The sequence below is a fragment of the Varroa jacobsoni genome, unplaced genomic scaffold (assembly GCF_002532875.2).
Source record: "Varroa jacobsoni isolate VJ856 unplaced genomic scaffold, vjacob_1.0 scaffold_1264, whole genome shotgun sequence".
Taxonomy (NCBI): Eukaryota; Metazoa; Arthropoda; class Arachnida; order Mesostigmata; family Varroidae; genus Varroa; species Varroa jacobsoni.
The window spans coordinates 116,369-138,877 of NW_019214166.1; the positions used below are offsets into that span (position 1 = coordinate 116,369).

Genomic DNA, 22,509 nt, shown 5'->3' on the forward strand with positions numbered 1-22,509 from the left:
AAATATTTCGTGGTCATATAAAGTAAAACCTAAGTAGTCATATGTGATTAGATAAAGATGCATTATCTAATGCATACAGAAACTCTAAAGGCAAATAAAATGCCAGGTGGCATAAGCAGTTGTCGTAGAAATTCGCTATGCTGAGAACATGCGTTTGTAAATCCCCATATTTCCTACTCACACATCAGGCTAATTCGAACTCGTTCTAGTTTTACGACGAAGGAGAAAGTTAGAAAAAAGCTTGGATTTCATTGCTATCATCTGGCAAAGTCGGGGCGCGGATTTTTAAAACGGTAATGATAAACTGAACACGGCGACCCACCCCACTGTTCCAAAGCAAAGGTCTTAAAAACTTATCATTGTCTGCCCCAGGATTATTACCCGGAGTCCTTCACTTTAGTCACATCTGAGGCCATAATAGGCAAGTGCGTTTCATAAGTTGTTACGGAATAATACTTGCTGCCAACACCAAATGTTTTTTTCAATCATCATAACAACAACAACTAGTCAAAACAATACGATGTAATGTTATTAGACTAAATAAGCTTGTTCTGTTTTTACATCATATTCTGCATGTACTTGTGTATATCTCATAAATCGGAGATGTAAACAAGGTACATCCGTTCAAAACAGTTCAGTCTTTGCCGAGAAATTCTACCGAGCATATTCAGAGCTGATCACCGAAGCGCGGATGGACTATTGCCATCCGGGTCCTGTTAGGGTCTTTTTCAAGTATATATTTTCCTGCTAAAATAGCGTTGGCAAAATCGAATCCAACCTATAACGTCCGGGTTCATGCGGGTCGAATATGGTAGTAACAAGCGCGTATGTTGTTCTAACACAACATTCAACTCATTTTTACCAAATGATTAACCACAACAGCCAGCATTCGTTCAAAGAAACAGACTAAAATGTGAACGGCGCTTGTTCACTGAACGGAACTCACACAAATGCAGCCGCCGACGTCCTGAGCATTGACGGCATCGGCAGGTACCAAGTTGATTATGCACTGTGTAGGGTGCCAGCTTGACCTAGGTCGAACGGTTAGGTTTGGAAATTTAGTATTGTGTTGACGCTATTTTGCGCCGAACCTCCGCCACTCAATTCATCATTGATTCATCGCCTACCAGCATTGCTTGAACGTGTGCGTTGGAAAACGCTTCTACGGTTCTATGGCGTCACTCGCTGAACCGTCATACCGTCGTATGTATAAGTAATGAGCAAACAGAGACAGCAGACGATGGCAGACCTAACTGTAGTATTAACAATAAATCGCATATGAATGTGAAGGGCTAACAGAGCCAATGTTTCGGGTTCGAACACCATTCAATAAAAAGGCAGATGGCACAAGGAGGTGGCCTGGAGCGGGTGGGTTTTGGAACGAACGAAGGAATACCAACAAAAGTAAAGTCTATTGACTTCCTTCGAAATAGCAGCTTTTGCTTTCGTCTTAATGAAACGCCAATAGAAACGCTACGTTGGTGAGGTAAACTTTGATAGAATAGCATTGTGGTGATATGCGACGAATGTCGCAGTGGAAGAGGTAGCCGGCCGAGCTTCTCACCGGCGTCATCGTCGGCGTTTTTTTGACCACAAGCGAATAGCTTTTTGACTCAATTCACAGTGACAATTATATATATATATATATATATGTATCTCATCTTAGATGTATGTATACCATCTTAATGGGAGTATAAAAAGGAGTTGCGATAGAAGCCAATCGCACCGACACACAAAAGGCTGTTGCGGCCATTAAAATTCGTGGATACACGTTTTTCTACGGGGTAGTGTACGATATGGGTAATCGGGGCGAGTCTAATTCTTTTACTGATGAGAGTAGTAAGCTGATAGGTGCACAGATTGTGAGATAATAAACCGTTACTTGAATATAGATGCTGTATTTTAGGTAGAACTCAAGTTTTCATGGTACAAATCTCTAAGACGCTCCGTGAGTTCGGACTTGTTTTTGGGTTTCCTGTAAACAGGAGCAATCTTTCTGATGAAAACGTTCGTCAGCACTTAAAGATGGAACTCTCACTCAGATGTTTCGCTTAGTTGAATGCAGGCAGGAAACCAAAAACAGTAAAACAAATAAGCTCACGTTCTTACGATGTCACTTAAATATATATAGGTGGCATCGTAAAATGATATAATCTAGTTCAAAGAAAAAAGTGACTCAATACACGAGATACGTTAAAGTACCGCCTATCCTTCCTGTCCGGTTACTCTTTACACCATAATTGGCTAAAAGCAAAAGAACCCTGCGGAGCAGTTGAAATCTTTGGATCTAAAAGACCTCGACTTAACAAGCCATGCCGCATTCCACTGTTCCTGTATCGTCCAGTGGATGTAGTAGATATCCGGCCCCGCCGGCGATTTTGTATCCCCTTTAGCTTTCAGGGCTGCAAACTCCCTTGCACTGTTTCTCCTTCCCTCTTCTACTGCTTAACCTCTATCCTTGGTAAGAGGTCTGTTCCCTTCAAGCGATTGACCGGCCGATCGCCGTTTAGGGAACAGCGGCAGGGATGTCTGAGAAGGAAGAAACACTGGAGTGGCCGACAACCTTAACCTAACCCCTCAATTTCGACGCCCCAAACCCGGAGCGGACAGGACTCGGTGGCACATCGGTTCGGATGTTAGGTCTCGAACCACTCTTCTTTCCTGTCTTTTTCCTTTTTTTCGGACGCTAGCCCGTCCGCTGAGTTGGCCGCGAAAAAAAGCCTTTTGCTTCCGAAGATCCATTTTCTCTAGTTTCCGGTGACCTGCTATCGAGGTTTCAGGCTCGTTGGCTTACTCAGACATGCCGCTGTGGCCACTCACGCACCTCGTGCAGCTATTCTATTTATATAGAATCTTACATATATCCGCGATGGCAAACGTGCACATATCAAGCAAGATGATCTTGCTCCCGCTGTCTCTCTTGTCGAAGGAAGTTGTCAGGGGGGTCCCGCTGTAAAGCCAAATCGCCGACACTGGGACACTTCCCGGGTCCTCTTCTCTAGCTGATTCTCCTTCTCACGGAAGCCGTAAACTAGAAGGGTCGAGCAGGCCTAGAAGCTCTTCACACCCCCAAATCTACTGACGTCCAAAGAACGCAGGGCGGGAAAAGCCTGCTGTCCCCCTCCAGAGAAGATTGCAGCGTAACTCCACATCACCATCTAACCACCCCCTTTTCCCGTTTCGCAGAAAAACGGGCTACAGAAACGGAAGGATCCCAGTTTGCCGGTTTTCTCTGCAAGCAGCTCCTTTCCGCCAGCCAATCAGCCTGGTCACTTATGCAAAAGCTTTCCTCGTTGTTCTCTTCTTTTGCCGCTGCTACTGCCTCGACGGAAAACTTCAAAGGAACTCTCATGCTCTCGGATCCAATCCCGAAAACTGCGATTATTGTGAAACCTAACACTCGATCTCAACGGAACTAAGGGATAAGAGGAGCCTCAAAGGGGTGATTGGGGATTTAGGAGGTTCAAAGCGAACTTGGAACATGGATATAGGTGAAGTTGAAAGCAATGGCGAGAGCAAACCCTGTCGACCGCTTCCATCGCGCGCTGGGAGAGCTGTCGATGGGCTCCGCTGACCGGAAGAATGTGCCATTTTGAAATCGAAAGAGTTCGACTTAGGTCATTGCAATGGCAGCGCGGGTGAGACAAACCGGCGTTACTGAGAAGCTCAGAAACGGTCAAGAACACATAAGTTTTTTACGATTGCTATCAGTTAGATGAAACAAAGCCGGGATCCTATGCATAGGATGGCCCCTGTTTCTGCCTACGGAACTAGTCGGAGTGTTTAGGATGTCCATTAAAAAAGGAGAAAAGACTTGTTTTGAATGTTTTGATCATTGATCTCCAACTCATTGTTAGCTACTTTGTTATGACTTGGCCAAAGCTCAATTTCGTTCTTTCCCGGTATGGAAACATACTTAAATACGGAACCTGCTGCTTTGTTTCGCCTGAGGCGAACCCCGGCTCGCAGAGCTATAAGATGGGTCACTTAGTTATACCTTTTTACGGCCATTTGTTGTTATCACAAAATATGAGCGCGTTCTAGCCAGGATGAAAAACAATGCTAAACGCCATTTAATAATTGGAAGTTTTACCTTTATCCATAACCCACTCTTACTGGATCATCTGACACGTTTTCTAAAAATTACTTAGAAACAATAATAACAGAGCGCACTGCGAAAATTTCAACCGATCTCTTAGGCTTGATGAAAATTTCCATCGTAAGCACCTAAATGGATTAAACAGCCGAAAGTAGCTTTTAGGGCGCTAATTCTCTGTGTATTGGCGTATTACTTCTACAAGTTTTGAGCAGATGCCAACATCATTGGTGTTTTCCGTGCGGTATTAGAATCATAAGCACTACTGCAGACAATCAGATGGTAATGTAATAACGAAAACTGCAAGTAAGCGACCCCGTAAATCGATGCAAGCCCAGTTTACATAATGTTGCAGATTTACAATAATTGTTTATCTTTTTACATTCTTCTATAATGTGGTATTTGTGACTCAAAGCTGAAATCGTGATAACCTGGTAACGATATGCTCTAGGGATTTACTTACCTTCAAGTCCGATTCTAAATCGTTCTCAAAATTTGAGTCTGCTCTGGTTTTAAGCTACTTTTTCTTACTAGAGCACGTACTAGAGGTTCTAAGAGCACGACTGCCCTTAGGAACGTCTCTCGCCCGTATACCCTGCTTTAACATTGTGGTTAGCACAGTTATCCCGCAGTAATTCTGCTACCGCTGCGATGATTTCCACAAGCTAGCAGCACTAATGGGGCTGGCCATACGATATCGCGGTTGTTCATTTTTTTTAAATGGTTTCGTTGGGGTCTGTTAGTGCATAGATCGTTTGTTAGAGAGTGACGGGAAAGGGGCGGGGGGCTCTTAAAAGACGCAACCGCCATAATAATGGTGCGAACCGTGACCGCCTATCTACACCATTTGCCGTATCAATCTACCTAGAGACAGTGCTTCCGCGTATCTGGCGCTTTCCGTAGTTTAGCTTTGTCGCCAACTAATATAGAGGTGGTTCTAACTGCTTCTCATTTCGTTTTGGGGATTGGCAATACTAGATGCCTATAATCGTTACGAGTCAAAAAATCGGTCACAGTTTCCTGATCTTCTACATAGACCGTAAAGCCGTTCATTCTTCTCGAAATATTGATCTAGCTCAGCGACTGCTGTTGGCTTACGACCGTTATAGATGTACACGACATTTTCATATGCAAGCATTGAATATGGCTCATATTATTCAACGTTTGTTTCACATTACGCATAGAGATCAACATCTGTAGTCACCGTTTCGATACCAAAGCCCAATAGCCCTGCAACGAGAAGCAGCTGTTGTTTTTACCAATTGGTATTGTACCAATTATATATCTGGTACAATGCTTGCGCGGATACAAGGTCTTTCCAGTATCATCCATTCTTCTTCTGTGGTAAGGTCGTGTAGACGAGACTATTTACATTAACGTATCTAGCATTGCCATTAATAGGAGCAAAACAGAAACTCCTTTTGCCCTGAACGGATCTAACTAGTCGAAATCTTACTTGAAAGCAGTAAATGTTCCTCATGGTGACAACTGATGTCATGTCAGATAAGTTGTCCTAGTAGACGAGGATATGAATAATATGGCGGGTTGTTTTTTTTTCCAAGAATAAAGTTCAACCCAGCAGTAAGAGGGGAAAAGGCTACAGGTCAATGGGTTAATATAGCTGGCTATGAAGTGTAAGAATGTACTGCATGTACAGTACAAAAACTTACCATCATTTTCCTATTGCTTACCTCAACGTTTACCACCGCTCATGTGTGCTTGACATTTACTGGTGATTGTTAGAAACGATCGCCTTTTGCGCACGATTTGTCTGTCTGTCTGGATCATGTGTATCTGGAATAGTTACTTGCGGTGGATCTTGCGGCATGCATTATGTATCGTATCACTGAAAGAACAACAGGGGTCAATAAACCTGTCATTTGTCGCTGAACTACTAGCCCATGTCGTGCTTCTGCTCTGGGTTTTACGACAGCGTTTTGAGTAATACGTTTATCATCTTGTTTACGCTTATAATAAGTAACAGTTAGCAATCTCGTTTATATGTGACACCACATATCGGTCGAAAAAGGCTGGAAAAAACCGTAAGAGCCACCAGCAGCGGGGATCTGCGAGGCAAGACTTTTGCTCTTCCTCGTAGCATGGTGAGCGCACAGGAGGCATAGGGCCGAAACAAGAATATGGCAGGGTAGGCCTTTGCCGAGTGTATATACACACATAAATGTTTTATGGCTCGTTGTCGGCGACTCGTTCTCAGGTTGAATGAGAGACTGTGACGTGCCTTTCGCAGCTAGGTCTTGTCGTCAAGTCGAAATAAACGAGCTGTTAGTTGTCAATAGAACCAGTTTTAACCACCAATACTCCTGCTTCGGCTGGCGTCATCATCGGCCGCAGAGGCGACAGCCTCTACTCAAGTGCATCGAGGCAAAATGGCCGAGTCAACGAGTAACTGAATGAATAAACCGGCCCGAACCCACGGTGGGGGAAAACTACTCCACCATAAATTGGATACGTACTTATGCTTTTCACAGAGTTTCACTACGTTACGGCGAAGGGAAAAAATACGAGCTGGTAGGAGACGGTGTATCGCAGGCGCGGTACGACAAAACGGAATATAATCATCTTGCTGTGATTATGTATATGTGTATTTATGTCCGCGAATAGAGAATAGCGTGCAAAATGGGGGCGGCTCACTAGCAGCCATACGCAGGCTGGTAAGCCAGGGCGGTCAGTCGGTCTCGTTGACCGATCATCCTCCCGTCAAAACGTCATCGCTGCTATAGCAGACGAACTCGTGGCGATAAAGCGGACGAATAAAAGCACGAAGCGAGGAAGGGATAACGAGAGCCGCAGCCGTGTCAATACGCTTGCTAGTGTCAGCAGCTGCAATGTGTCAACTATAATGATTTTAGCCCGTCGTTAAGCCCATCATGTCAGACGGCGACTTATGGCTGCTGGCTTACTGGTTTGTTATATGACAAGCTTCTTTTTCAATAGTTTTTTTTTCGATGCGGGCCAAACAGACCGACTCACTCATTCGCTGCTGTTTCTGCCAACCTCGTACACTGCTGCCGGGACTGTTATCGCCTCTGTTTTTATGCGACATGTTTCTTATAGGATTTCCTGTGCACTGAGTTATTACAGTTGGGGTTAAATACCAGCAACGTGTTTATGTGCAGAATGATCATGATCTGTTGCTGCGACGGCTAGCTTCATGCGTTACTGACATGTTGTCAAAGCTAAAATTTTTTGTAGTCTTCCTGTCGTCGTTGTTTCTGATCCTGTTAACACGTGTATCTATTATATGTCTACGGCTCTCGCGAAACTCTTAGAGGAGCTTAAAATATAGTTGGGTATGGCCCGCTGTAGAGCTAGCAACACCTCTTCCTCTGTTCATAATTCTATCTTAACCTGATTATTGTTTGTCTCTGTTGAAGGAAGCAAGAGTTGAAAGATAAATAACTGGAAACAAAGAAAACAGTTCCTCAACACCAGCGCGTAAACATACAAATGGGTACACACACACACACACACAGACACACGAAAACACAGACCTTGACTCACAAGCAAACATTACTCGACTGCATTTGCATACAATATATGAGAAAAAGAAATCATTCGTGTCATAATGCTCTCTACTAAGACAAAACCCAGAAATGATAAAAAAAACACATACGGATTAAGTATTCATATATAACGGAGCCGGTCTTCACGGTCCAAATAGACAAACAGGCAAATTCAACTTGTGATAGGGGTTGTGATGTTTAGAGGCAGGTTACCCCGTGATGATGGCTGATCGCAGCAGACCATCAGTTCTGTTCTTGATGACATGTGACAAAAGGCAGAGTGGGTATTGTGCCAAGTCTTTGCGAGCAAGTACCGTCTGTCAACGGGTATTTCCATTCAAATTGCCGTTGTCTTACGATGTCGATGGCTCGAGTATATATCTACGCACCTGTTTCACGCTGGTGGCATGGATTCAACGGGTCTCAGAGTGTTTCCGTGCAATTGTTCCTTTGTGGTAGATAATCGTTATATTACTGTGCTCCATAACAGTAGACTTCAGTGTCAAAGAAGAGTCGGCGTACGGCAGCGCAGCTCACGCAGGCTATAATATTACTTGCAAATACAACGATCACGAGCCATCTCACCCTGAAACTCTCTGATTTAGCCATTGATCCCGTTCAGATATGGATAAAATATGCAATATAGAAATTAGTAGAAATAACTAGTACGAAGGCCTAAACCACTTGAGAACAGACCTTAAAATGTCGGACCACGACTATTCGTGATCATTATTAACAATGGGTCCATATACACGAGCTGTACTGTGATGAGTATGAGAGAGAGCCGTATGCGCCTCGTAAAGAAAATAAGATGTTTTATCCTCTATGGAAAAGCATGCATTCTTCTTTATTTCGTTGGTAAATTGGCTCTTAAGTTAGCTTAATTTGCTACCAAAAACGCTCTAATTGTCTTCCGTTGTTTGACACCGACTACCGCTTACGGCAATACGGTTTGTTACGTTTGTGAGATAGCAAACGAATTGTCCTGGCGTGATATCGGTAGTCTAATATAACATCATTACAACAAACAAGCAAAAAAAATGCTATTAAAGCAAGCCATTTTTGCCAAAGTTATGAACAATGAGAGTGGTACCAACGCTGTCATTAAGCAGGTGAAACAGTGCTCCTTATCTGATCCACAATTGGCTTCCTCTTGAACCCGCTAGCATTACTCTCCGTGGGTTTTTTGAGAGATGAATGGCCTTACTGTAAATTATTCGATCCGCGAGAAAATGACTAAGACATCCCCAGGATTGCTCGCTTATCTGTCACAAAATTGGCTCTGTTTGTCATTGGCGAGGACAATTTGGTCTTTATTTTATGTTTTCTGTTTGCAGTTACCATCTACTCGATCACACCAGCGCCGCAGCATGTGAATGACCTGACAAACTGCCGTTCTCCTGTAGCTTTTTGAGCGAGCCTGCATCCGTTGGCGTAGCGCATTATCACAGCACTATGCTGTAACCTTGTTCTGGTCGAGTCTGTTTTTATACAATTGCCCTTTGTCTCGACAAAGATCACAGATGAACAGACGAACCGCTGGATGCTTATTGGGTTCGACCGCAGGTTCGAGGTCCCAGTTGGTAGTGTCTGCACGGATTACACAAGTGACAAAGCATGGCCTGTCTTTGGTTGATATTCCCTTCAGTGACGGAACAACGAATGTGCCTCAGTGACTGTCTCCTCAGTACTTTTCTGTGGCCTGAACAAGTATCAATCGAGCTCTTCGGCTCTCTAGCCAAACGGTTCGACCTCCGATGCCATTAACGGTGTGGGTGGAGACGCTCAATCCACAGTTGTTGCCGGCCGCTCTAAGCCCTCAACTAAGCTCCACACAGAATGCATATAATAAAGACATTCACCTTAACAGATGTGCATTTTATTATATAATAAATAGGAAGGATGCAGAATGGCGAAACTGGCAGAACTTTCTTTCTTGTTAAAATAAATAGGAATAAAATAGATACCAAGCAGATAGATCCTTCCCATTCATATCCCTGTCATACAATCGTCGTTTAAATCTAACCTGTCTCCATCCGGCCAATTATGCGAGTCGATTTGTGCAGGTAACATCCGCAGTGACAGGCACGCATTGAGGTCCATACGATACGATGACAGCATGAACGTCCCGATCCGGAAAGAGACCACTGGCGTGGTTTTCACCATCTAGACAACTTCTCAGCGTTTTGACCCGTCCATCTCTACGTACCATATTATGTATGTCAATGTCGTCTACCCATCTGCTTTAGTTTACAGCTCACCAATATTGTCCGCAAGGTAAACGGCCCTATTTTGTTTGCCTGCTCGCTGACAAGCTGGTTGTTTCCCGCGGCTAAATTCGGATCTGTATTCAGGCCCTGCGTAGCGTTAACTAAGGCAGCGCAAGGCCAGTCGAAGAGTGCCAAATTATGTGGCATGAATGGCGTAAAGACCACGTCGTGTGCACTGTGCCCACATGACTGGAAGTGACAGTAGTAGTAGTAGTGTTACGCTTTGCTTACGGGCCTTCGGAGCTGGGTCCGGTCTTTGCTAGAGTGCGCTGATGCTAATGCTAACTCAGTCGCCGCTGGCACCGTTCGTTCTGCTCTTTAAGATTTGTCGGTGCCATGGCGGCCTGCAAACTTAAGGAGATAGAAAGGCACTATGTAATATAGCATACTCGACGATACTGCTGCCAGTTAGCTCACCCGCTCGCTAGCTGCTGCTGATGGCTTAGCTGCTTGGTCGGCACTCAGTGGCTCCACTAAACTCTACTAAGTTATCAAGTCAGTAAGCCCTATAGCATATCAACTTTTGTCATTCTTCCGTTGTCGACTGGATAGTCGATGCGCCCTTATGTCGTTGTGCAATAGTCGTTTCCTGCCAACGCTTACAAAGCAGAAGCAGATTTCCTGCTGTCTGCTTCGAATCCTTGTCGCACATCCTATTTCCACTGTCATTGGGCCTTCCGACGCTGACTTCTACTCAACTGAGTACTTATCTATGCATTTGGCTTTCGATAGAAGTAGCATCGACGGCCGGGCTGCTAAAATCCGACAGAGGATGCCGTAGCTGACTAAACAAAGAAGAGACGCGCTCCTTTGCTTTTAGCCTCAAATGGCTCTGGCTTATATCCCGCATCCTGGTCGTCTAAGATGCCCTTCGTTCACGTTCCTCACCTTCGAGCCTGTGCTCTGGCGTCGGCCTGACGTGTCTGGTTTTTACAATAAGCGAACAGCCGGAGGGACGATTAAATATATTCGTATTATTGGGCTGGCTAGCTTTGCCAGTGCAGCGCGTTTCTCGGCAGCGGCAGGGATGTTCTTTGATGCCACATTGCCTTGCGTTAAATTCGATTCACTCTGTGGTCCGGTTTAATGCCACGCGTAGACTGACAGGCAAATTGGGTTGTACCGGATTGGACCGACGTCAGTTGCACATCCGTCGATCTCGTAGCCGCAACGATTTTTTGATAGCACAACAGAAAAATGCGACGGATGAAGAGGAAATCATTGAGATCAGCAAAAAGGGTAAAACGTTAAAGAAGTAAGGCCGTTGATGTAGATGGAGCAAATGACAACGACAACGGAACATATAGAGAAATATGCCGAATGATCGGAGGCGTGCTAACTCGAGAAGAGCTTTCGAAAAATTGACATAAAAGGGAAACGGAAAGTGAAAAAAGAGGCCATGAGATCCTATGCAAGAGAAATAGGCCACATTACCTTGCGAGAAGAAGTCACTCACAGAAATTACAGAGATACAAAAAGGGTAGTAGGAGGTAGGTTAGTACCCGGATGAAAGAAGGCTTGCGTCGCCGCTTTTTCCTACAGGTCGACTGGATGTAGTAAAAGTAGACGACAGTGTCGTTGTCTTCATCACCGGAGGGTCTCTCGACAAAAGGGAACACTGAAAAGAAAGAAATCTTGGTGGCAACGATGGTGACTGGCAAAATACGAGAAACTGCGAAATAAGCGAAAAACAAAATGACCCTGGTGGCGGCGGCCGGGGGTGGGGGATTGAGGGGGAGGGGCTGGAAGAAGCGGGAAGCTGCTACTCAGATTTTGCTCCCGGCAGGGCAATGGGTACGAAAGCAAGACTTGCATTATGAAACTTGCTCACCTTGGATGACCCTGTACTCTATACGCTTTCATAAGTCCGATGTTGTCGCTTTCGCAAGCGAATAGGAAGAGAATGAGGAAAGCAATATATATATAGAGCAATGCAACCTGGGTAGTCCCAAACGGTTCAGTGAGTTTGCTTCTCAGCGGTGTCATCGGTGCCGTGCTGGCAGCAGTGGAAATGTTGTGATAAGCTCGCCCATGATCGACTTGTGATGCGACTGAGTTTGCGCCCAACGTCACATCTAAAGGCTAAAAGCGCTCTTCGCCGCTATAACGATGAGAACTCAATGACCGGACCTCCAAGATTTCTCGCTTTCGTCAGCTAGATTTGCCTGAGAAGGCGAAGCCAACCGAAATCAGCCAAGTTAGATGAGTTCTGCGTGCTCGTCTGCGGACGCTTTGTTAAGCTGGGTTCGGCGTGACATGATGCTGTAGCTCGACGGCGACGATGGCCGCGGTGGCAGCGGCGGAATTCGTACTGGTGACACTGAGAAACATAGAAATAACCTAAGCTAGATAGATATAGAAAGGACAAGAGCACGAGCGTCTAGCACAGTGCCGAAGTAATGGTCTGTGACCAAGGAAACACGAACGGCGCGAGAAGACGAAATGAGGAAGGTGGAGGCGATATGAGAGGACGACAACGAAAAAACTTCGGAGTTTTTGTGACCCATCGACCACTAGCTAAGACCAGTTTTAGTTGGGCAAACAACTCGATTGATTTGGATGGATCTCGTGCACAATGCTACTCGGCTAATTTGGGCATGTTTATTATGGCTGAAATCTTTAATTGAAGAAGGCCAATGCCGAAGACAAGAATGTTGTCGCTGCGTCATGGCCAAGGTAAACCACGCCAAAAAATTAAAGAAACATGAAATGGTCGAAATAATAAAGAGAAATAAACAGAGACAAAGAAAAAAAAAACAAGGCTACTTTATAGAGGTCACTTTATAACGTGCATTTATCGTTAACGCGCTTAGAGTTGCTCCAGTTAGCTGGGCTTACTATGCAGCTTTCATGTGCAGTCATATTAGGGGTAAATGGACATGGTTATAAGTTTTATATCACGTTCTCTGTTTGGCAATAGCTATAAAAGATCATAGAATAGCAGCTTTAACAGCGGTAGCTAAAGACAGATGCCGAAGACAGGCCGGAAACGAATAGCAGAAAAGGGGAATCGGCGACGGTCGCAGCGTCAAAAAGTCGGCCAAGGTCAAGCAAGAGAGGTCGGACAGCGTCGTCTCTGATATAACGAGTCCTGCCGTGGTAAAAAAAATGAATCCTTTAAAAAGAAAAGGCCAACCAACATCTGAAGATATAGCTGCTTTCTCGTAAGGTTACAATCGCTCTAATGGCGGCAGCAGCAGGTTAAAATATAGCTGTGTAGCCATCATTGTCCTTTGTGCTCATCTTTCAATTGAAAAACCAGAAGGGACGGATACGTGACGTAATACGTATAATAATAAGTAACACAAGTCTAGTGGCGTTACTGTATTGTTTTATAAGAAGAAAATATGATGCGTTGATTACCTAATGAACAAACACCATAGAGGAACTTAAAAAATTCTTTAAGTTACTGATCCTGCTCTTATTGTTGGCAAAAATGACTTGCGCCTTTTCGCTCCTTCAATGATTTCACTGGAAACTGAATAACAGTAAGAGCTTAATCGTGATCGATTCTACTGCTACACTACTATTTCCATTGTACATAATTCAGCCACGCTCTCGTATATAGCCCTACTCTGCCATGGATATATAATGAGACAAAAGGCTAAATGCAAAATGAACCGCAAAAGATTATGTACTACTTCACGAGGTTTAAAGAGGACGCATCAGCAGCATTAGCCCACGTTAGTGCAACCGGCTGAAATATTGAAGGCGAAAAGCACGAGGATGGCCTGGCTAGCTAGAGCAAAGACGAGGACTTACGGCTGCTTTTCGCAGTCGCCTTGGAGAAGTGTAATATGAATGGAAACAATGATCGTTTAAGGTATCTGTGCAATGTTTCCTGGAGAGGGTACCTGGAACATTCAAGAGCAAAGAAATCAGCGAACCTCTTCGCGATGCCTGTTAGGCGCTACCATTTCTAACGCTTGAGTTCGGGTGTCTTTCGACCGATCCTTGCCTGTGCACAGCCGAGGTTCGTGGTGAAAATGGACCAGGCTTTAAGCCAAAGTTGTGATGATACCCCGAGGGAAGAAAGAAGTCGGAGCGGAGCCCTCTGGGAGTTTTGGAGACGTGCGCGCGCGTCGAGTCAGTAAAGTCATCTCAACCAGCGGTCGTGTGCAGTGCAGGCAAGCTGCGCGTCGTATGAGAGACAAGGCTGGCTTTCCTCATTCAACATTCGGCGCTCCGGCACTCCACTTGAGGAGCCGCTTATATAACTGAACCACGAACGGTTTAGAGACCTGGTAAAAGGGTCTCGGAAAAGGGGACAACGGCCCCTTCGATTACCTGCTAGCCTTGGTTCTTCCCATGCCAGTTTAGCTTGTAAATCTTGTAGATTGCTTACGCCAAAACGCCGGCAGTGCCGGCGCTGCCGTGAGTAAAGTGGTAAAAGTTGGTGGTAAAGGTGAGCATACAGCGGAAGCAGATTCGCCTAGACAAGCCCATTGGTGCTGGATAATGCACAGTGTGCGAACAGGACGTTCAGAGGTCGAGAGGAGATTGTGGCCTCGTTGTCTTAGTGATGCTGCTGCTGCTGCTACCAGTAGTCGGCCGCTATTTAAGCAGCTTCTGATGCTATGATGGAAACAGAGCGGGTGCTGGATACTTTCGGCGTCCAGACTGGCTTCCACTCGACTCCGCCTTGTAGCACACTACAAAATGCTTTGCACAGTACTTGAGTTGTTCAAAAAATGATTAATAACTCTATAGAAGGCCCAAATGCTCTTTCACGCCCCTGTTCCCTTACCCATATGTAGTGGAAAAGCGAGTGGAAAGCATCGTGGGTTCGCATCGCAGGCAAAAGATGTACGCATGCTCTACCATATCTGATGCATGAGCGATGTTGTTGTTGTGATCAGGACTATGCTTTCTGGCCGTACTTTGGGTTTTTAGAAAATAGCCTACCCAGGATGTCGACCACTACCATATTATGCGATTCTCCTTATCCGGTTCAGAAGGTATAACTGATTCGAGAGCAGTTACCATAATTTTAGTGGGAGATATGCGGATTTCGTTAATTATAAATAGTGAATACGCATAAGGCCGCGCTGTGGAGACCTAGTGCTGCTGGACGATCATGTAGTATGCGGAGAATGGAGTAGCGTTTATCTCCGTACCGCTTCCAGAGGTAAATTTATTTAGATTTAGCCATGTTCAGTCGTTAGCCTCTGGTTGTTATTAGTCGGTCAACATTTCTACCGCTCCGTGTTTGAAAAGCGAGAGAAAAATCCGAGAGAGGTGCTGTCTGGGCCGACGTCTCCTCTACCCTACTAGCCAATTTCCGCTTTGATGCGGAGGCACGTCGATGCAGCGTCGTGGGCAAGCCAGTGGGGCCTGTCTCAACTGTATGGTGCAGAGCGTCCAGGCAGAGCCCGGCTAGCATTTCCCTAGTCAGTTTTCCCCTCTCGCTCTCCTGGCTGATTTTTCTTGCTTGCGGAGAGGAAAAGTACTACAAGAGTAAAGCGAGTTCCTGTCTCTCTGTTCAGCATACGACGGGTAGTGCTAGCATTTTTGTAGTGGGAAATTTAGCATGAGTACTTATTCGAGGTGAGACGGCCGCGGTATCAACTGATTGAAAGAAGAGTGTCCGGAACGACTAGCGCACCCTGCCATTAGCTAGCACTAGCTGGCCGACCTGCGCTCGCCAATCCACGTGCGGCACTAAAGTGGGACCATCCGCCATACGAGACTCCAATCAGCACAGGCCGCAAGACCGAACTCCGGACTTCTCAATCACCCCTAAAAACCCAGCCCACTTTTTCTCTACCCGCCGTTTCCCGTCGGTTCTTCCTCACTGTAAGTCGTGTTACTCTACAATCGGAAAACGGGTATCGACGCGCTGCACGAACTTGGCATCGGCGGATTACACAAGCATGAAGAATCGAAACCAGCACGGCGTATCAGTGGCAGAAACCTGGTAGAGAGACCGTCGAACCATTGCGCCCCTGAACTACTGACTCTCAAAGAAACTACTATAGGAAATTGCCCAAAGAAATACCTCACTTCCTCCTTTTCATCCAGCCGGATATCGGCCAACCGTCGAAATACGCGCAGCCCCGACTAAAGAAGTCACTACTCAAAAAAGGTTGAGTGCTTATTCTATTCAGACGTGAGATGGACTACAGGCGTTGGGTGCTCTCGCGCACTTTCAAGTTCCATTAGAGCGTGGCACTGGTACTATCCAGTAGACTTGACAGCTGGGTGACGTAAATAAATGGAATAGAACGTCGTCGTTGTTAATAAAAGTAGAAACCGTTTACAGAGTTGTTAACAAACGATTGGAGCAAAATTAGAAGAGGGGGTAAGGCGATTTCTAGCGTTGCCAGAGTAAATTAAAAATTGAATGTCAGGTATTATGTTCAATTGCTGGCGCCGACATTCCAGACATCTAAATGTACTCCACATGTATTTGTAATATTCGTAGGCTGGCGCGTGTTGTCATGGGACCGTGAAGAAATTTGTCCGCGATAATATCGGTATAGAGTACGTCACTACTAATGTTCTGGCATTACTTCTATTGAAAGAAGGTATCACAAAGCACAGAGGAATATGAAATCTGTGGTTGCGCTTTGCTTAATCTTATAAAATTAGTTTTGTCTCAAATTGAAACAGCTGCGATGCTCTGCGCGCCTTCAGATCACCTACTAATTAAAGCTAGACATTTAGAATTTTGCGTTATATACGGCCGCTGGCTCTTTTCAGTATGAAACAATGCGTATCTGCGCTCGGTTTCGGACCTGGATCATCCCAAGTGTCTCAAAGGTTTAACAAACAAACAGATCACCATTACAATATCACAATCTAGTTTTTTTTTTTAGTTTTAGTTAAGAATCGTGTACGCGTGGTCAGATAAGCGTGGGCTAAGATATGCCTGCAGCAGATTTGGGCGTCACACTGTCAAGCGACCAGACTGAGAAGCAAGATGTGCCCAAGTGCTGAAAAAGGAGATATCTAAGTAGCAGAATCACGGTGCCCATGTATGACTAAGCATCTGAATGGAGCAGTCTGCTAAGGCTAACTGCAAAAAGGTATGGCCATGGAAGCGAATAGTCGCGGAGCGTCAAAGCAGCATTCTGCTGGAAACTGCAGAAGCTAGCGAGCGTCTGTTCCTGTTTCTGTTGCTACCATTGCAGCATATCACTAATATATAGGAGCGTGGTTTTTTACTTACTACAGACTATACGCATAAAGGGAATTATTACAATTAAGGGGATATGTACTACGTATAGTTCTATATTCCACACGCAATTGCGTTTTTTGCTAACTACATACAGACAGGGTCACCAGGAGAAACAGGAGTTGAATGAGAGATACGCAGTCGTTTTCCCAGCATACCTTTTTACCTATTGTAGCAATGTGCCCATATTTAATTACTGATTCGTTAGCTAGTCTGAGGTATCAATAAGTGCATACGTTACAAGCAACGAAGCGAGCTATGCGGCTAATACTTAGAGGTTGCTGTGTCGGCTACTATACGACGTTGCTTTAGTAATAGATAGCATCTCGTCAGCTGGCTACTTGCAAAGACATTTGCCTTTGAACGCTCAGGCTCGGCCTGCGAACGCCGGTGCATGTTCGCCCTTTCCTAACAAACGTCTACATGAACGCCCTTAGTAATAAGCTGCCTGATCGAGAAGTGTTCAGCTTATTAATTTATATAGTCATTTTATTTTGGTGGCACTGCTGAGACAATATGTGTCAAGTCCAACTTTCGTTTCCTAACTTCACAGTATACGTACACTCGCAGCAAACTCGAGCGGGCGTGATACGTTTTTTTTTTTTTATTTTAATTTTATCTAAAAGCTAAGTGACCTACGCAATGGTGAACCTCTATTTGCTTCTATGCCTTCTTTGCTATTCATGGAATCGATATTTTTTTAGCATTTATAACAATAGGGATAGCATTATGCTTAAAGTACATTAAAACACTTCGCACCTACGTGCGGATCATATTATCATTATTACTAGTATCGTTATTTCAATTTCTAGATTGTTGACCACTATCACCTAAGATCAACTTAGCTGCCCTTAATCGATTAGATTTTTCTTTGCCTATCCCGTGAATTTTGCTCTTGCGAAAAATCTTATAATGATGATGACCAGCTGCTACAGCAGAGATCTGCGTTCTCTTGACCGGTTTCAGAGCTTTCACCTTCCATCTGTCAAATTAGCAGGAGATTCGCGAATGATTGCAATAAAAAGTGGACGTACTAGTTAGTATGTTGACCACTAGCTTTTTTTCTATCTATTTTACCCGTACTATTCGTTCACTGCTGTAATCGTCATTCGGACTTTGGGACATCCATATCTACTTATATCATTACGACACACGTACCGCTTTTTCGTCCAGATTTTGCAAGGATGCAGGCTCACGCTTAGTGGTGAGGCCTGTCTCAAAAAAGGCCTGTCTTCCAGAAAAAGGAAATCGCATTTTTATTATTTAAATTTGTTGGTCAGCGATACTACAGAGACAAAAATAAATCATGATCAATGTTTCCAGATATTGTTCATTCACACTTAAAGTAGGTAAAGCGGGTCCCGGTACGACAGATTCGCGGGTTGCCGCATATCTGTATCAGAATCATAACGGACAAATCGGACGATGGCAAGCGACTGAGCGTCAACTGATTACTGTTTACGCCACTTTCTTAAGGCTTACCTGGATAAGCATCGAACTAACGGTATAGACTGGCTGCCTGTCTGATTAATAGAGATGATAAAGAAGAATGAAGAAATTCACTCGACCGGAGACATTAAGTGCAGTTGGCCCATGGGCTTCATCCATAGCCTTTCAAATATTGTAGTGATGGTGGAAATGAATTTAGTGCCTTCTATATCTGCAACATACAAAAGTAAGTAGCTCACGCTGTCGGTAGTGAACCATTTCGTGTAATTACGAATAGAAGCTTTGTGGAAAGCAAACTTGTCTCAACGCTAGGATCGTTTGTTCCAGACGAGAGAACACGTACTCATTCGTCGTGATCACGCAAAAACATCCGAATGTTATGCAGTACAAGGAAACGCCGTCACCTCTTCGAGGGAATTGGACTCTGGACCAAGCATATGCCGAGCTTAGTGGCGATACGCCATTATATTCAGTGTTCCGGATTGATGGAGAACCAGTTCCCTGCCCATTCAGGTAAAATCTCACTTAAACATAAAAGTAGTACTAAACGCAATATAGCCAGTTAATCATTTTCTATTTATGTGCTCATCCTGTATATATAGATAAAATGTTTAATGTGATCTTATTACTTAGTGCGTATACCATTTCGTGTAATTTCACAATCATCACTTAAAAGCCGCAAAAGAACCAGGGAAAAACGAGCATAGAGAAATAATTCTCTGAGGCTGATGGTTGCCGATTGTGTGCTAACAATAAACACAAATGTTGGAACGTTTCCCTCCTGGTTAATCATATCCTGTATGTGGATGTATTTGTGCTGTTCAATTTTTAGGGACACGTTTCTCTTTTCGTATAACCGCGGTAACGGAAACTGCTCAAACCCGCCCTCGGTGAGCGATTCGTGTACCGATAAAGGCCGTGTCTTATTCAAATTCAAGGCGTGTTACGACACGCACTCCGAGAGTCGCAAAGAAACGCTAACCTGTGTCGGTACGTGGAAAGAAGGGAGTCATCACTACCTTGTTGGCAAGGTATGTATACATACGAGAAATAAAATTGGAGAAGTATATCTTCATGATAACTAAGCCGTACTAACTTACCAATCAACTATTTTCACGCAGGTGTACAGTTATGGAGTGTAATTTTGCAGAAACATCGTGCATCCTATTATTGTTGTTTAATTTAGTTTACTCACTTACGCGAACTATTTTATTTCATTAGAGTATTCACGTTGCGTTCGATGCAGACTTTTTAATTTACTACTGATACGCAATATGTGTCATAATCCATCTGCGGTCTTCATTTCTTTTTTTGGTCGTTGTCTATTTGTCATTCGCTCACTCTTGACCCCTGATGTTTATCTGGTACTACTTTCCGTACTCGCTTCATGAGCAGCTATGTTGAGCGCAAGTTGACGATTCCGAGCATTGCATGTATTTATTCCGTTATCGATTATCTTTATGGTGATAACAGACAGACTGGATAACAACGAACACCTAAATCATTTACCAGTCGTATTGTTAGGAACGTTAAACCGATCTACGGCACGCGACGCTAAAAGACATCAAATGGTCTGCCTTAGGTCTCTTCTTTGCCTCCACTTTCCCATTGGCTTTAGCTCGATCATGTTTAATCTGTGTGTTCTTAGTACAAGCGTTCAATCTTAGGCTGATTCCTAGGCATCGGCTGACTCGACGGCACACTGCAGTCGGATGTTTCTAGGTTACATTTGTTACCTTCGCCTAAAGTTGATTTTGGCTCTTACCCTTGGTTCGCCATCCAAATTGAACAAAGTTCTTTCCTCTTGTTTCGTTGGTGTTACTTTTTTGCTTATAGCCTCTTTTAGAAAATTTCTTCAAGGTTTTCTCTTCACCATCCTTCCGTCGCTGTGATTTTCTAACCTAGTCGTATTTTTTTTTCGACCTTCGCCTCTTGCGGTTTCGCCCACGAGTTGAGTGGGACCTTAAGAACTTCAGACTTCTGTATTCCTCCTTCAGAAATAGGAATACAACAAAGGTGTTGCCGCTTAAGCCGCTATTGATTCGGTATTGTCCCTCTGTTATGGAATAACGACTGGAGGGGACAGATGGTACTTTTAGGTAGGCTCCGCTCGAAACCGCTGGGGTGAGGGCGTTATCTAGGCTTGTTTCTAGACGTCCGTGGATATCTGTCTGTACTTTTCAGGATATAAATTTCTTAATATCGAATATCAGTTCTCAAACCCCTTGCTGATGGAATGATACTACGTGAACTCTCTAAAAACTACTGGATAATCTGCAATAGTAACATATTTCCTGTAAATGTATAGTAGTTTAAATAGTTATGTAAGTCGAAAGCACTACTAAATTAGTCACTGAGCCTTAATTATATTTTATATTACTGCGCACCTGCGCAATTCAGAACTGGTTCATAATTTTATACACTGTAGAAATCTACCTAGCACGTATAATGATATCAAATCTGTACTTATTTCGCTAACCCCTTTCCCGTACTTATCTGCCCCAATCTCAGACTCACATTATTGCAATAGATCTCCCCATAAGCCCCTACGAGGTATAAAGGAAGATAGGAGGTCGTCCACGGCACCCTGCCATGTCGTGACGCTATCATTTTATGTATCTCAACGGCAGTCGAGAATTCGTACATGCCCCGTCAGCTTCATGGACGGCTGCTATGTACCAGCATTGCAATACTCGTAATAAGAAAGCAGCATACATCCACCTGTATTATATATATATGCACGGGTCTATATCACCGCAACCACCACCGTACCTTTTGCCCGTTGCGTCGTTCTGCTGCCAAACAGTCGTTGTTGTTGTGTACCGCGATGAGGAAAGCGCCGTATGTGCTGTAATTACCATGGTTCGTGACGCCGCCATTGCTGCCGAGCGAAACAGATCCCGGCGGTTACACCATAGTCAAAAGCATCGTAAGCACGGGTAGCACGTTCAACTTCATTCAACCGGTCCACATCAGACTACCGCACGCCGCTACTAACAGTGAAAGCTTCGCTGAGGTCGCGCCACGTCCAGGTCGTTCATCTCTCTCCGTTGCTGTCTAAGGTTCATATGTCTATTCGCATCAACTCATCCGATCATCAGGTAGCATCAGACCATAGAGAGGGGGCAAACACAAAGGAAGATAGCAAGGTGGGCTGGAGATGAACAGGCCTGCTCATCTATGTTGCCCCACCGAAAGTAACAGTTTGCTTGTGGGACGACGACAACGACAACGCTAACGACAACAACGACGAGAAACTATGGTCCCCACGGCAACGATAGCAGTCCAACGAATGCCGCAGGAACAGCAAACAAGGAAATAGTGGATGATGGTGGCGGATGTGTAGGTGAGGGGGCGGTCTAAGGGACGGGGAAATATGGATGGGGTTGATGTGAACGAATTTAGTTAACGTGGCCGAAGGGGAACAACCTGGCGAATCAACGTTTATGCCGATGAAACCGGTTGTGGGCGTTCCGCCGTTCAGTCTGAAGTAAAGTTCGTCGTATTTCACATATTAGCTTGAGAGGTGGCAGCGGGGTTCGAGGGATTTTCCCGCCGCGGAGGGGGGGGGGTCGGTCGTCTCCTGCTTCAGTGGGTTCTTCCCCACCCTACTATATCACAATGCGACACCGGAGAGCACGTGGGCGAGACATGCATTGCGTCAACTGTGTGTTCCTGTCTCTGTATGCTTCAATTGGATAAAAGCTGGGTAGGCAAAATCGCTGTCGAAGTTGGTCATCGGTTCAATGTTGTCCGGCCTCGATTCGGAAAATAGCGTTGTTACACTTAGTTCTCGTGCGTATCCAGTACCTGGCGAGGCTCAAGTTGTGGGGAATACCGTTAACCGATCGAAGGACCACACTTTTACGCTACTTGTAAAAGGGTGAGTTTAAGGTCTCAGGTGGCGCCAAATAGCGCATTGAACTAAGAAATAGTAACGCATCAATGTTGTAACAATTACAAGACACGAAAACGCCGAATGTGTTATGTAGA

The 22,509-nt window shown here is 44.7% G+C and overlaps 1 protein-coding gene across 3 annotated transcripts in view; it reads left to right on the top strand.

Moving 5' to 3' along the window:
• Positions 1 to 22,509, top strand: part of LOC111268211 (uncharacterized) — a 157,945-nt gene that overhangs the window by 92,092 nt on the left and 43,344 nt on the right. For all 3 annotated transcript variants that reach the window (XR_002685072.2, XM_022847041.2, XM_022847038.2), the window contains 2 exons: positions 18,844 to 19,029; positions 19,349 to 19,547. Coding sequence is in view for 2 of the 3 variants with exons in the window: in XM_022847041.2 (XP_022702776.1) it covers positions 18,844 to 19,029; positions 19,349 to 19,547 (385 nt within the window). In the remaining variant the exon portion in view is untranslated. The remainder of the gene's footprint in view (positions 1 to 18,843; positions 19,030 to 19,348; positions 19,548 to 22,509) is intronic.